The sequence below is a fragment of the Hyla sarda genome, chromosome 4, assembly GCF_029499605.1.
Source record: "Hyla sarda isolate aHylSar1 chromosome 4, aHylSar1.hap1, whole genome shotgun sequence".
Classification (NCBI taxonomy): Eukaryota; Metazoa; Chordata; class Amphibia; order Anura; family Hylidae; genus Hyla; species Hyla sarda.
This window is the reverse complement of record NC_079192.1, coordinates 382,481,588-382,496,875: the sequence shown is the minus strand read 5'-3', so window position 1 is coordinate 382,496,875 and position 15,288 is coordinate 382,481,588. Positions and strand designations below refer to the sequence as shown.

The window sequence follows — 15,288 nt, the reverse complement described above, 5'->3', positions numbered from 1 at the left end:
GTTAAGGGGTTAAGGACCAGACCAATTTTATTTTTGCATTTTCGTTTTTTCCTCCTTGCCTTCTAAAAATCATAACTCTTTTATATTTCCCTCCACAGACCCATATGAGGGCTTGTTTTTTGCGTCACCAATTGTACTTTGTAATTACATCACTTATTTTACCATAAAATGTACGGCGTAACCAAACAATTATTATTTATGCGGGGAAATTTAAAAGAAAACCGCAATTTAGCAAATTTTGGAAGGTTTTGTTTTCACGCTGTATACTTTCCGGTAAAAATGACATTTTCTTTATTCTGTGGGTCAATACGATTAAAATGATACCCATGTTATATGCTTTTCTATAATTGTACTGCTTAAAAAAAATCTCAAACCATTTTAACAAAATTAGTATGTTTGAAATTGCCCTATTTTGACCACCTATACTTTCTAATTTTTCCGTGTATGGGGCGGTATGAGGGCTCATTTTTTGAGCCATGATCTGTAGTTTTTATCAGTACCACATTTGCTTAGGTTTTACTTTTTATAAAAATTTTTGGGAATAAAATGTGACAAAAATGCAGCAATTTTGGACTTTTAATTTTTTTTTTATGTTTACGTCGTTCACCGTACGGGATAATTAACAATATATTTTAATAGTTCAGACTTTTATGCACGCGATAACAAATATGTGAATTCATTATTTTTTTTTACTCTTTTTTGGGGGGTAAAATGGGAAAAACTGAAGTTTTACTTTTTTATTGGGGGAGGGGATTTTTCAAATTTTTTAACTTTTTTATTTAACTTTTTTTTTTTTTTTTACACTTTAATAGTCCCTATAGGGGAATATTTATAGAAATCATTTGATTGCTAATACTGTTCAGTGCTATGTATAGGACATAGCACTGATCAGTATTATCGGTCATCTTCTGATCTGGTCTGCCCGATCTCAGACCAGAGCAGAAGACCCCAGTAGACAGGCGGAGACATGTGATGGGAACTCTGGCTGCCGTGCTGGATGATTGGATCGCCACAGCAGCGCTGCGGGCGATCCGATCATCCATTCAAAGTACCGCATTGCCGCAGATGCTGTGATCTGTATTGATCACGGCATCTGAGGGGTTAATCACGGATGTCCGCCATTACCGGCGGGTCCCTGGCTGCTGAGAGCAGCCGGGACCTGCCACGCATGACGCGAGCACCGTTAAGTACCATGGCACCATGACGTACATTTACGTCCATTGTCGTTAAAGGGTTAAAGCAATACCATATCTAATTTTTTTTTTAATTGCCATCATTTAATTGATCCTTGTAAATTTTTTTTTCCGATTACCAGGCTGTATGATGGCTGATTTTTTGTACCATCATCTGTTTGTATTGGAACCATTTTAGTATTAATCTCACATTTTCATAGTTTTTTTTCCTTTTTTTTCCTTTTTTCTGTGATATGATGTTATTAAAAAAAAGCAATTCTGGGGTTTGGTATTTTTTATACATTTACGTAATTTTACGTACAGGATATATAATGTTATATTTTAATAATTTGGACAATTGCGCATGTGGCGATACCAAAAATAATTATTTTTATTATGTTTATGTTTTTTATATAGGAAAAGAGAATGATGTGAAATTTTAATATGGAAGGGGTTAATGTGTCTCTTTTAAACTTTTATTCAACTTTTTCTTTAACACTTTATTAGTCCCTTAGGGGACTTTTAGGAGGAATCATTAGATTCCTCAGGCAGATCAATGCATTTATAAAGCCTGGTCCAGCCAGGCTCTATCAATGACAGAGCCATGGTCCCTAAGAAAACAGAGGTAAGCCCTACCTCTACAGTGGACCCCTCCCCCTGCAGGGGGGGGGGAAATCCACCCCGGTAGCCCACCAGTGAGCATTTACATGTCCCTTTAGATGTCGCTGTTAGCTTTGATAGCAACGAACTAAAGGGTTAATAGCCGGCTGCGGTGATAACTGAAATCAGCTTGGGGCTGCCAGGAATGCAGCAGGTCAGAAGCCTGCTTAATACACCGTGAGCGCCACTGGGTTGTCAAAGTCAAAGAAATTCACCTGCCCAGTGCCCGGCACTGCATGTCCTGGGCGTCGGGCGATAGGATTTCCACATCCCTAACATGAAAACAGAGGTCATATGTCTTTATTTAAACATTATTTTTTAATTATATGTGCATGTAAAATAAATCAGTTAATGAAGAGGAAAGAGAAAAGATCAGAGCTACAGATGGTTATCTTGTGTGTGTCTACAATATGCTGCGATGGCATATCCTAATGCACTAGGGATCAAAATAAGGCCAGTAATGTAGTAGTGTTAAACTTGGGTTAAACTTAGGTTTTTGTAATGCATTAGGATAACTTGTCTCAACTTCAAGGGTTCAGTGCAATATCTTAATGCACAAGGGACCAGGATGCCTACATTTGCATATTTATCATATACAGAGCTCTAAATTGTCAGTGTTGTCTCCATAGGCAACATCTGATCAATAGGGTGGCTTTTAGATGCTAGAGGGAACGTATTAAAAATATGTATAAACTATGGCCATTTATTTCAACCCAGGTCATTGACCTTTCTAAAAGTCTGCCCAATCTACCAACATCATGTTAAAGAGCAGAAAATGCTAAGCAGACTGATATATAATTTTTTTGCAAAACATCTGTCATGTCCGGAGTAGGGAACAATGCAGATAAGTGCTTGCCTCAACCTATTTTGATGATCTGCCCTAAACAGTGGCCCCCAACTGGGCGATGAACTAAGTGGAGAGCCATCAAGAAGTGTCAGACAGTCCAGGTCAGCAACACATGGTATGAAATCAAAAGACTAAGGGTAAACATGTATAATGCAGTACCAAGTCAGAAAAAGCGACAGAACAATAAACAGGTAGGGGTCAAACCAGGAGAGTAACATCAGGTCCAAATCAGAAGTCAAAAGTAAAAAATCAGGGAACAGACAAATGGTCAGGATCCACGGACAGCTGAGTAAAGCACAGAATGCCTGGAGATGGTATCTTCAGAAGAATAAAGATACTTTAGACAGAGTTCAGAAAAGGCCTACTTAACTAGTTCATGGATTTCAGGATAAAACTTACCAGGAATTGTTAAAGGACCTTAAAGGGGTACTCCGGTGAAAACCTTTTTTCTTTTAAATCAACTGGTGGCGGAAAGTTAAACATATTTGTAAATGACTTCTATTAAAAAATCTTAATCCTTCCTGTACTTATTAGCTGCTGAATACTACAGAGGAAATTATTTTCTTTTTGGAATGCTCTCTGATGACATCACGAGCACAGTTCTCTTTGCTGACGTTATTATAATAATAATAACGCTTTATTTATTGTTGTCCTTAGTGGGATTTGAACCCAAGTCCCCAGCACTGTAAGGCAGCAGTACTAACCACTGAGCCACCATGCTGCCCTAAAATGGACAGAGATGTCAGCAGAGAGCACTGTGCTTGTGATGTCATCAGTGTTCCAAAAAGAAAGGAATTTCCTCTGTAGCATTCAGCAGCTAATAAATACTGGAAGGATAAAGATTTTTTAATAGAAGTAATTTACAAATATGTTTAACTTTCTGCCACCAGTTGATTTAAAAGAAAAAAAGGTTTTCACCAGAGTATCCCTTTAACATGTATAGCCTGGAAGAATGATGAGACAATGCATGCTGACATCACCGCTGCTGCTTTTCTACGCCTGTTTGCAGCAGAACCACGCGGAGAAGCAGCAGCGGTGATGTCTGCGTGCTCCTGCCGAGCACCAAGCCTGCCACTGGATTAAAGAAGATAACAAACAGGGCCACGGATCGGGGTAGGTAAGTATCATTATCATCGGTGTCACTCGCACTACTAGCCTGTACCAGCAGGTTGGTGCAGGTGACACTGATGACATATTCCCTAACTTAGTAGCCAGAATGAAAACTGCTAAATTTCTATTTTAAAATATTAATAGTAACAAGGAAAATGTGGGGGGGAAAAAAAGAAAAAGAAAAAAAAAAGAAAAAATGTTTAAAGGGAAACAGTCAGCCTGTTCATCCACACTAAACCCAATACACTAGGTTATAGTGTGGGTGAAAAGGAGTCCAATGAGGGGTCACTGACTAAAATACGTCCAGTAGATCCTGAGATATGTCCCCCAGAATATCCTCTGCTAAATTCTGTGAATCGCATGCAGGAGGCAAGTCCCCGCTGGTTCAATTTACATATTCATTGTCTGTGACTCCACATCCTAGTAAAGTGGAATCACAGAAAATGAATATGTAAGTTCAGCAAGCAAAGCACGGCCTCCTGCGCGTAATTCACTGAATTTAGTAGACGGTCTTCTAGGGGACATATTTCAGGACCTACTGGATGTATTTAAGTAAGTGACACCTCCTTGGACTCCTGTTCACCCACACTATAACCCAGTGTATTGGGTTTAGTGTGGGTGAACAGGCTGACAGTTTTCCTTTAAAGGGGTATTCCAGTGTTTAAATTTTTTTTTTATAAATAAAAAGACTTAATGAACACAATACAAGTTATACTAAATCTTTTCTTAGACAAATGTACAGTACATCAATCTGCTCAGCTCCCCCTGCTCTATATGTTAAAACTGCAGATATTTTCAGCATATATGCCAAATATGTTCACATTACAGGATGTGCACATAGTCTCGTGCACATAGCCTAATGCTAACAACTTTTTTTTTAGGAGAATATTTCTGTGCAGAATACCCTAGAGAGCTTGTGACGATAGAGGGATAGATAAACAATGCCAAAAAAAAAGCAATTAATGAATAAATTATTTGCCATACTAACACTGTCAACTTTCTAAATACTATGATTGTACATACGATGACTGAGGAAATAGTGATGACATTCCAGCTTGTTCTCTTAAGTTTAATGGAATGCATATTTATGAAGGCATATGCAGGTTGAATGTAGACAATGGCCCTCATTTACTAAGAGTGTTGTGTAGGTTTCTTTGTGGGTTTTAATTCCCTACAATTTATTTTCCACGGTATTTACTAAGGTTTCCCTACATTTTCCACTTTCCCTACATTTTGCTTTTTTTTACACATGCTCTGATCTGTCTGGTTTTCCTCAGCTCAAATCCACATTTTATGTGGAAACCTTAGTAAATATGTTGGGTTTTTGTGAAAATGTCAGGAACACGCCCCTTTTGGAGACCACGCCCATTTTCCCGGCGACCACGCCCCTTTTCGGGTTTTGGTAGCAAAATGGAGAGTTAGTCGGGTTTTTTCAATTCTGGCGCAAAATCTGGCGCAGACAAAATTTCTGGTGCAATGCGACAGAATCTGGCGCACAACCCAACAAAACATGTAGGGTTTGCAATAGTAAATGAGGGCCAATATGAGAGAGAGAGAGAGAGAGAGAGAGAGAGAGACACACAGAGAGAAAGAGAGAGAGAGAGAGAGAGAGAGAGAGAGAGAGACAGAAAGAAATAAAGAGAGAGAACAGTACAAGGCATTTAATACTTTAACATGATTGTGTCTCTTAGTGAACCTTCATCTCAAGGTATTAAAGTGTACCTGTCGATTGCAAAAACTTTTGATACAATGTAGATAATACCATTATACATATATTTGTAATATACACTGGTTAAAAAATATGTATTTATTTGGGTGAAAAAAATGCTGTACCTGCAGCTATTGCCTGTGTGTCTCTGTAAGGAGACCAAATACAGTAAGTGAGGGCAGGACAAGCAGGGCTCTGTGCAGGCTCCTGGTTTGTCAGTCATCCTGATGTGTGAGCCAGGAGCGTATCACAGAGCCCCGTTTGTCCTCAGTGTATAGAGCCCGGCTTGACCTCAGTGCACAGAGCCCTGCTTGTCCTCAGTGCACAGAGCCCTAGCAACGGATCACAAGTGCAGGACCTCCACCCCAGCATAGGTGCACAACTGCACTTGGGGTTGACTGTTTCCTGCCATGACCACGTTAAAGTTTAATGTGAGCTGTCTTAAGTTGATGCTTAAAACTTACTAATGCACCTTTTATCATATTGCGTAGTATTAAGGTTTCACCTGTGAGGCCGGCAATATATGAACCAACCAGGGTGGGGATTGTACCCTGTCTCTCTCCTCTCCCATTGTATGTGTGTTAGTCACACTGGAGGTAACCTGGGGAGCAGTCTACAAGTCGGACCTAAAGCTGCTGTAATTTGGCTCCTGGCTTTGCTCATCTGGCACAGGTAGGCTAGTGTTAGGTCCTGCACCATTTGAGAAACCTTGGCATGGTGTGCGGGCTCAGGTATGTCCTTCATATAAGGATATACTGGCTAATGTCTCAATTTTACATCAGTTTTGAGAGTTAGCTAATGCCATTGTTTGCATCTACCACAGGAGTGAAACCATATTGTGGTCCACAAGTGCAGCTCCTCCACTCCAACGTAGGTGCACAACTACACTTGGGGTTGAGCAACTCCTATCACTTTAGACCACGCTGTTTAATACTCCTCACAGAGACACACAAGCCATAGCTAAATTTTTTAACCAACGTATATACAAATATACATATGTTATTTTCTACATTATATAAACGTTTTTGTTAATGACAGGTACACTTTAAGGAGGAGGCTGTGTAAGATGGGTCGGTGTTGTCTTGCACCATACATGTTATTCCTGCCCTCCTTCTAGACTTTATGAACATTCAGTATGAAAACAGTATGGAAAGGCTGGAAAGAGGAGCAGGCAGAGAAAGTTCTGAAGCTTTCCAGCTTCTTCCAAACCCTATTTGGCATGTGCAGAACATTATGAATATTACAATGATTGTGCATACAAACAGATTCCTAATGTTCACAATACAATAAAATGAGACATCGCATGTATACACCACTGCTACATTCCTCAAAAAAGTTATCAAATCATGGGTAGGCAACAATTGGATGGACCACAAAAGTGACATATACATTGTTTAGAAGCCCATCACAGAGACAAATATAGTCAATAAGTCTATAATGATAGTGAATGCATATGTTGAATATTAGTTTAGAGAAATGTAAAAACATATATCGTCAATGTTGTGACAAATCATGATGTGAACAAGGTCTTAATTATAACAGTAATCCTAATATAAATACCTTTTCTTTGTCATAATCATGACCACTCCATTTTATTGGTTTATTTACCATCAAAACGGACTGTGAAGACACGTAATTGAATTGCTGTAGTTGTTGAAAAAAGCCAGACAAATTGATCTCATCACAGGTTTCAAGAATACTGTAAATGCTACTGAGCATGACTTCACCCGCCTTCCTTTTTGATGCACAAATGGATTTGTAGCGGTCTGTCCAGAACTTCAGTTTTTCAAAAAAACTATCAGTTTTTTTAAAAGACACATCATCATACTGATGCCACTCTGTGTAGAAAATAAGAATATCAATATTAATAACAGAAAATAATGTCAGCTACTGTACATAAAAAAAAGTCCACCTAAAACTAATGTTTCCTGGTTAGTTGTATACTTGTTATTTCTTCTATCATTTGAGATCAGATCCACCGTATTTAAAGTGGTACTCCACCCCTAGACATCTTATAAGATGTCTGATCACGGGGGGCAGCTGTTGGGACCCCTGCGATCTCCCTGCAGCACCCAGAGTTTGTTTAGACATGAATGGAGGGGGCATGGCGTGACATCACGACCACCGCCGCCCGCACCCAGCTTTTAGCAAATAAAGTTCAGAACACTGGGTGCAGCAGGGAGCAGTGTAGTACCCCTTTAATATAGATGGATAAACTCTTTAAAGGCGATTGACACCTATGAAAAGCATTTTTTATTCTTACTTCGTACTTATTATGTAACAAAATGCATTTTTTTGTAGGTTTTGTATTAAAAAAATGTTGCTTATGTTTGCGCTTACAACCTAAGCAGCTTGCTGCGTGAGCTCCATTTTCTCTGTGTACTTGTTCAAAGCAATTTGATTCTCTCCTGCAAACTGCCTTTCCTATGCTTTCCTCTCTTTCTTCAGCCTGTGTGATCTGTCCTTGAAAGGGGTAGTCCAGGGATCTGACCTTTTAAACAATTATTTCCTACGCATGGATAGGGAATAAATGTCTGATCGTGGTGAGGTTGACCGCTGGGGCCCCCCGCGATCTCCTGTATAGGGCTCGATCTACTTACCTGTCCTCGGAGCAGAGCGGCCCCCACTTTCCTGGAGGAACTCAAGTGAAGACCCGCTCAGCCAATCACTGGGCGCAGTAATGTTCCACCTCTGCCAGGGATTGGTTGAGTGGGCCATCACTTGCATTTGTTCAGGAAGGTGGGGGCTGCTCTGCTCTGAGGTTTGATCCCAGTGGCCAGACCCACGCGAACAGACACTTATCACCTATCCCTAGATCAGGGATAAATGTCCAAAAAGTTTGGTTCCCTGGACTACCTCTTTAAGGTTTCTCTCCCCATCGCCCTCATCCACAGTCTGAGCTGATGTGTAACTCACTTCCAGCTGCTTTGTCTAAAACTGAATAAGCTTAGAGACCATCTGACAGATTTATCTTATCTCGCTCAGCTCAATTATAGAATATTTTTAATAAAGACCATTTAGAACATAGTTTTATTTTAAATGCAAGAAACAGGTCAGCATAAATAAATTGGTTCAAAGGGGTCTACAGCCTTTAATCTCAAATAGATTGAAGACCTCGAAAACTATATGTTGGCTTAAAAAAAAACTTTGAATTTTATTATAAATGCTATTTCAGCAAGCTTCTACACAATCCTTAGAGGCAACCATAGAAAGTACATACTAGGGTCAGAAGCCACTGAAAACTAAAAACTACTGAACAACAGGAAGCAGTAAGTTATTTATCTAAAAATGGTTATGTATTCCTCAACAAAAAGCATGTAACATGCACATAGATGTGATCCACAAAATTTCTAATTGTATTATTACTAATATTCTTAGGAAGCTATACAGTGTGTAAGCATTGAACTTAGTGTCTAGCTTCAATAGGAAAATAGCCTTTTTGGCATTCAGTCTTACAAGCAGATACGCAAGTCCATGTGAGTTAGGCTGTAGTTCTACAATTGTTTCTTAACTACTTGAAACGCTTTAAGTTGGGATTGAAATGTTAAGGATCAAGCATGCTGTTCAATCACACTGCTATATGTAATAAAGCTGTATTTGAATAAGTACTGAATCTTTTTGATCTTGTTGTTCAGACGCAGTGTTGCCGTGCACTGTACTTGCGGAGGAGAACTGGTTTCCTTTCCTCAGTTAGCAAAGCATGCCCTGGACCAAGGGAAGGCAGGTAGAACATGTGTTTTGTTTCCATTCTTACTAATATGTTTTTAATTTTTTACAGATTTCCGGTATCCTAAGGACCTCTTTAACCATTTTTTAAACAGAAAAAAAGAAGTAAAGAGTGGTGTGTGGATGTTTTTATGTCAAAATAATTTTTCCCTGATATATTTTTTACTTTACTGGCTTAGTATTGGAGCAATTTCTAAGTAGGGAATTAGTGTTAGCGCCTAAAATGGCTCTAAATCCTTTGCATTACCCTGTCATCCAGCGCAAACAGGGGGACCCTTTGATTTTTTTTTTTTAAATAAATAATAAAAAATAAATAAAAAGTGTGTAGCCCCTCTGCTTTTTCATGACCAGCCAGATGCAGACCAGGCAGCAGCCTAGTATTACCTGTCAGGCCTTTTGTCCATGTTAAAATGAACCAGAGAGTCAATTTTTTGCTCCTGCCAGCCATCTTTAGATGTGGTCTAAGTAAATTTATGCAAAGGTCAACTCCTCACTGTGTATTTCAGTATTTTCTCTATATATTCTAGTTAGTAAGATATATGTCTCCTTGAGAGAGTGGACACATTTCAGCACAGTATGTCTGAGATAAGGCCTAGAAAGCATACATTGTTTATTCTAATATAATGAACCTTAGTTCTTTGAATATCAAATAGTCCATACAGTTGGCCAGTTGTGAAGGCTCCTGTATCTCTGCTAGAGACAACTAGCAGAAGTGCCACTGAAGTTGGAACCCGCATTCCCCGATTCAACTGGATAAAGCTTGATCATCTACAAAATACACTGTATATCTTGTCTTTGTCTGTCTGAGCATGGAAGAGGTTCACCAACGCTATATTACATGTCTGCCATCGAATAGATTGTATAAAAGGCACCAAGGCTGGAGGTGAGATTCATTGGTTAAGAAAAGTTTGGGTGTTAATCAGGCAGATTTGCCATACAGGTCGCTAGCTTACTTAAGTCTAAGTGTGATTTTCTGAACGATCAAGCCCCCGGGCTTCTGCTATTTGCTCTGTGTAACTTTGCCTCCTGTGTGAATTATACCACCTCAGAAGGAGAGTGCCCAAACTAAAACCAAACCACTCCACCTCCCAGTTGAATCAAATGGCACGTTTTGCAAAGATCTCATTACCGGCCCATATAGCAGTACCGTCAAACGTAGTTGGGGACTCGCACTGCTTCCGCCTCCTCCTCCCTCTTAATCTGGAACCTAACAACCAGCCAGCTACTTCGACGATAAGCTCTGCCTTTGATGCCCCAGAGGCCTTTTCAGATGAATTATACTCACGTTCAGGTAGAAAAAAGGGGCGATGCCAGCTAGTAAGAAACTTCACCTTTATTTCGTCACTTTAATAGCATTGACATGGAAAAACTTCAATAGAAGACATGGATAAAATCCTTGGAGAAAGCGCCTAACATGACCCGTTTCAGATGCATGGTGGGAAGCCGAGAGGCAGGGAATATATCGGGCAAAATAAATGGAACAGGTGAGTGAAACACTCACCTGGGATTAACCCCATATGTTCCGAAAGTGCATTATCCCTTTGAAAGAAACTGACAACATAAAGACTGAATTCCATTGTGGGATGCATGACACAAGAATACATATTGAATATAATAATATTCATTACATTTACAAAAGATTTTTTTACAAAAATTAATCAAAGAAAAACAATCAAATTGCAAAAACATTCAATAATGTAGAATAACATCTGACCTTAAATTCAAACCATGCAGTTGAAAAGTACGTAAGGAATAAATCCAAAAAACTGTTGTGTAAAGTTTTCAAACGGTCGCCTCCCCTGTCTGGTAGATTCACAATTTCAATACCCGAAAAAATAATTATGTAGTGTCACCTCCATTTACATTTTTAAAGTGTTAAGAGTCATTGGATGCGTTTGTGTATGAAGTGCCGTTGACCCCTCTCAAGTGTTCCTGAATCCTCTTCTTTAATAATCTTTTAGTGCTGACAATATAAAAAATAGTGCAGCTTTTGCACTGAATTTTATAAACTACATAAGTGGAATGACAGTTTATAAACTGTTTAATAAAAACAGGTTTTGAGTCAGGAACCTCAATTGTGGAGGTCTTAACTGCATGTTCACACACAACGCACCTGGACAAACCGCATTTGAAAAATCCATTTAATTTGAGCCATAAGGGGCGGGGGCAAGCAGAAGATGAAGAAGGTAAGGCACTGGGAGATAACAGGTTGCCTAAATTAGCCTGTCTGCTGAAGAAGTTAATACCATTTTTTAAATATTTATCCAAAATTGGATCCTGACACAAAATAGGCAAAAACTTATTTAGAATGTGTTTAATGTTATTAAACTCCAGGCTATATGTGGTCACAAATGTAGGTTTAGAATGAGAAATAGATGAACCGGGTTTAGATTTGGCAGTAAGAAGATTCACTCTGGTTTTAAATTGAACTTTGCGTTTAGCTCTATTCAGACACCAGGGTTGATAACCCCTATCTCGTAAACGGCAAGAAATATTTTTAGACTCCATTTGAAAAGCTTCAGTAGAGCAATTCCTGCGGGCGCAAGTCTGTTCACCAACAGCGACAGCTAAAACCGTGTGTTTAGGGTGAAATGACTCCGCCCGCAAGATGGTATTGCCTGCGGTGGACTTTCTATATGTGGAGGTGTGAACACGTTCCTGTTTGGCCTCCAGGAAGATGTCAAGAAAAGGAGTGGAGGATCTATGCCAGGCAGATGTAAAAAATAAATTGTGTGGATTGTCAACAAAAGAGGAAGCATTATGTTGAGAGGATGACCAAATTACAATGACATCATCCACATATCTCCCATACCAAACGATATGGGAGAAAAAGGGATTATTGTCACAAAAGATGTACTGCATCTCCACCAGTGGACAAATATGTTAGCCACCGACGGGGAGGATTTGGCCCCCATTGAGGCACCCGTACTCTGAATATAAAACTGATCCTGAAAACTAAAAAAACTGTGAGACAAAATATAGGATAGTGCATCTAAGATAAACTGGCATAGATCATCACTATATGTAGAAAAACTATGTATGACATCAGAGACCGCTCTGATGGACAATGAATGTGGAAGGGAGGAATAAAGGGATTCGCTGTCCATAGTAAGCCATGAGTATTATGTGTGTCATTTAATGTAGTCCATAATGGACAAAAGATGTTGAGAATCTTTAATATGGCTGGAACAGGTTGCGACAACGGGTTCAAGAAGGGAATTGACCCATTCACACAGGGGTTCATTAAGGGAACCGATTCCCGCCACTATGGCTCGCATAGGAGACGGGAATCGGTCCTTATGAATTTTGGTCAATGAATGAAAAATGGGAGTTATGGGGTTGGAAACCAACATGTAATCAAATTCTTTCTGTGAAAGAACCCCTAAGGATAGGCCGACCCTTAACCCCTTAAGGACTTAGGATATATGAGTACATCCTAAGTCCGGTTCCTGTCTAACGCGGGGTCCCGGCGGGATGGTCCCGGCGCCTATTCACAACCGGGACCCGCGGCTAATAGCGTGGCCGTGATCGTTCAGCCACGCGCTATTAACCCTTTCGATGCGGCGCTCAAAGCTGAGCGCCGCATAGAAAGTGAAAGTAAATGCTTCCCGGCTGCTCAGTCGCGATGCCCCGATCAGCTACCCGGAGGGAAGAAGGTCCCTGAGTTACAGGCTGGAGCAATCAACCGCCGATCACACAGCTTGTTGCCATGCAACGGCAAGGCAACAATCTGTGTATGCAATCAGCCATTGCAAGATCATAGGTCCCCATAGGAGCTATGAGCTCGCAAAAAAAAAAAAAGTGTAAATAAAAAAGTTAACCCTTTCAGGTATACCCTTCTGAATTAAAAGTTTAAATCACCCGGCATTTCCTAGTAACAAAATAAAACAGTGTAAATAAAAATAAACATATGTGGTATCAACGCGTGCAGAAATGTCCGAATTATAAAAATATACCACTTTTAAAACCGTACATTCAATGGCGTATGTGCTAAAAAATTCAAAAGTCTAAAATACCACAAAAAAGTGAATAAAAAGTGATCAAAAAGTCTGATCAGAACAAAAATGGTACCGCTAAAAACTTCAGATCACGGCGCAAAAAATTAGCCCTCATAGCGCCCTGAACACAGAAAAATAAAAAGTTATAGGGCTCAGAAAATGACAATTTTAAACGTATAAATTTTCCTACATGTATTTATGATTTTTTGCTGAAGTAATACAAAATCAAACCTATACAAGTAGGGTACCATTTGCGTAGAAATGGAAGCCCCCAAAATTTACAAAATGGCTTTTTGTCTTCAAGTTTGTCGCACAATTCATTTTTTTTCCGTTTCGCCGTGGATTTTTCGGTAAAATGACTAATGTCACTGTAAAGTAGAATTGGTGGCGCAAAAAATAAGCCATAATACAGATTTTTAGGTGCAAAATTGAAAGGGTTATGATTTTTTAAAGGCAAGGAGGAAGAACGAAAATGCAAAAACGTGAAATCGCTCAGTTCTTAAGGGGTTAATAATTACTCCAATTTGGTGGAGAAAAGGGCTGTAGGGTTATAAGTAATGGGAGTGTATGTTTTGTGGTCACTCAAAATGAGTTTATTAAGCATACAAATTACATACACCAGTGTTTCCCAACCAGGGTGCCTCCAGGTGTTGCAAAACTACTACTGCCAGCATGCCCGGACAGCTGGGAGTTGTTGTTTCGATACAGCTGAAGACACAATGCACTTTGTTTGTAATATACTGAATAGGCTAGGCCAGTGTTTTCCAATCAGTGTGCCTCACTGCTGTTGCAAAACTACAACTCCCAGCATGCCCAAAGTCTGTCCAGGCATGCTGGGAGTTGTAGTTTTGATACAGCTGGAGGTAGACTGGTTTGCAAACACTAGCATACACACATAACATCCCAGCATGCGTCATTCAGGAGTCCCCCTCCTTCACACATAGAAATCATCCACAGTCCGAGATTTATTGCCCTGCAGTCTATACATCCCCAGCCCGTGCACCTTGTTATTCCTTCACATAACACTACCTCCCCTTCAGCGTCTTGCTCTCATGCACACCTGTGACCACCTGGAGGGGAAGATGAGGGGGCGTGGCCTATCTCTGTCATGCAGTTTTGAAAGAACAGAGAAAAAAAAAAAACATGACATCTTCATGTCCACATCTTCATATCCACAGCCTAATCTTAACCTGTGGACAACAGTCAGAGATCCAACACAGAACTACAGAACTTCTTGGCCCACAAACAGGTAAGAAAAAAAGACACATGCTACACAAACATATAATACATGTCAATTGCAAAAAACATGAACATTAAAAGAAGATGCAATATAGCCAAAAATCTTAACCTCCGGAGTACCCCTTTAATGTACAGAATAGTATTGTAGACATTAAAATGAACGGACGGTGAAAAACCAAGTCCCTTGGCCAAAACAGAAATATGTGAAGAACTCAAAGTCAATGGGGACAAAATAATAACATCCAAATTTCCGCTTACTTGTGGCGATTCTTGTTCTCCCTGGCTGACCTTCTTGGGTTTGTGCTTGCGACCCCCCCCCCCCCCCTCGGCCTGCATTTTTTGGACGTCTTGAATCAATGGTAGTATCGGCTGGATGATTGATGTTGTGGCTGCCCGGAATGGAAAAGTCCGAAGTATCGGATTGAGTGTCGGAGGTCTCAGACTCTGCTGAGCTGAAAGTGACGTGCTGATTCTTGTGCTTGGAGTGATTTTCCTTGGAGTATAATGGATTCATCCCCCTTTTTCAAGATGGAACGAGAAGGAAAAAATGTGTCCCATGCTCCCCATGCGTAGACCTTGTTGGACTGATAATCGCGCAACTCTCTTTGAAATGTACTTTTCTTAGTATCCTTAATAATTTGCTCCAATTTAGTGATGGTCTGCTTTAATTTTAGGTCATGTTCACACAACAAGGTAGTGCCCGCATGAGGGGATAGAAAATCCTGCGTTTTTTTTTTATGTCCGACTTAACTTGGATTAATGAATCCTTCTCTGACACGAGCAAGATGTTAATCAGTTTTGCTGAGCATTCACTTAGGGCATCATTCC

General features: G+C 39.9%; 1 protein-coding gene across 8 annotated transcripts in view; it reads right to left on the bottom strand.

The window, feature by feature from the left end:
• Positions 1–15,288, bottom strand: part of RNF213 (ring finger protein 213) — a 327,147-nt gene that overhangs the window by 173,013 nt on the left and 138,846 nt on the right. For 7 of the 8 annotated variants that reach the window (XM_056516951.1, XM_056516949.1, XM_056516950.1 and 4 more), the window contains one exon: positions 7,058–7,335. In XM_056516951.1, coding sequence (XP_056372926.1) covers positions 7,058–7,335 — 278 coding nt within the window. The remainder of the gene's footprint in view (positions 1–7,057; positions 7,336–15,288) is intronic. The other variant, XM_056516953.1, reaches the window with a different exon arrangement.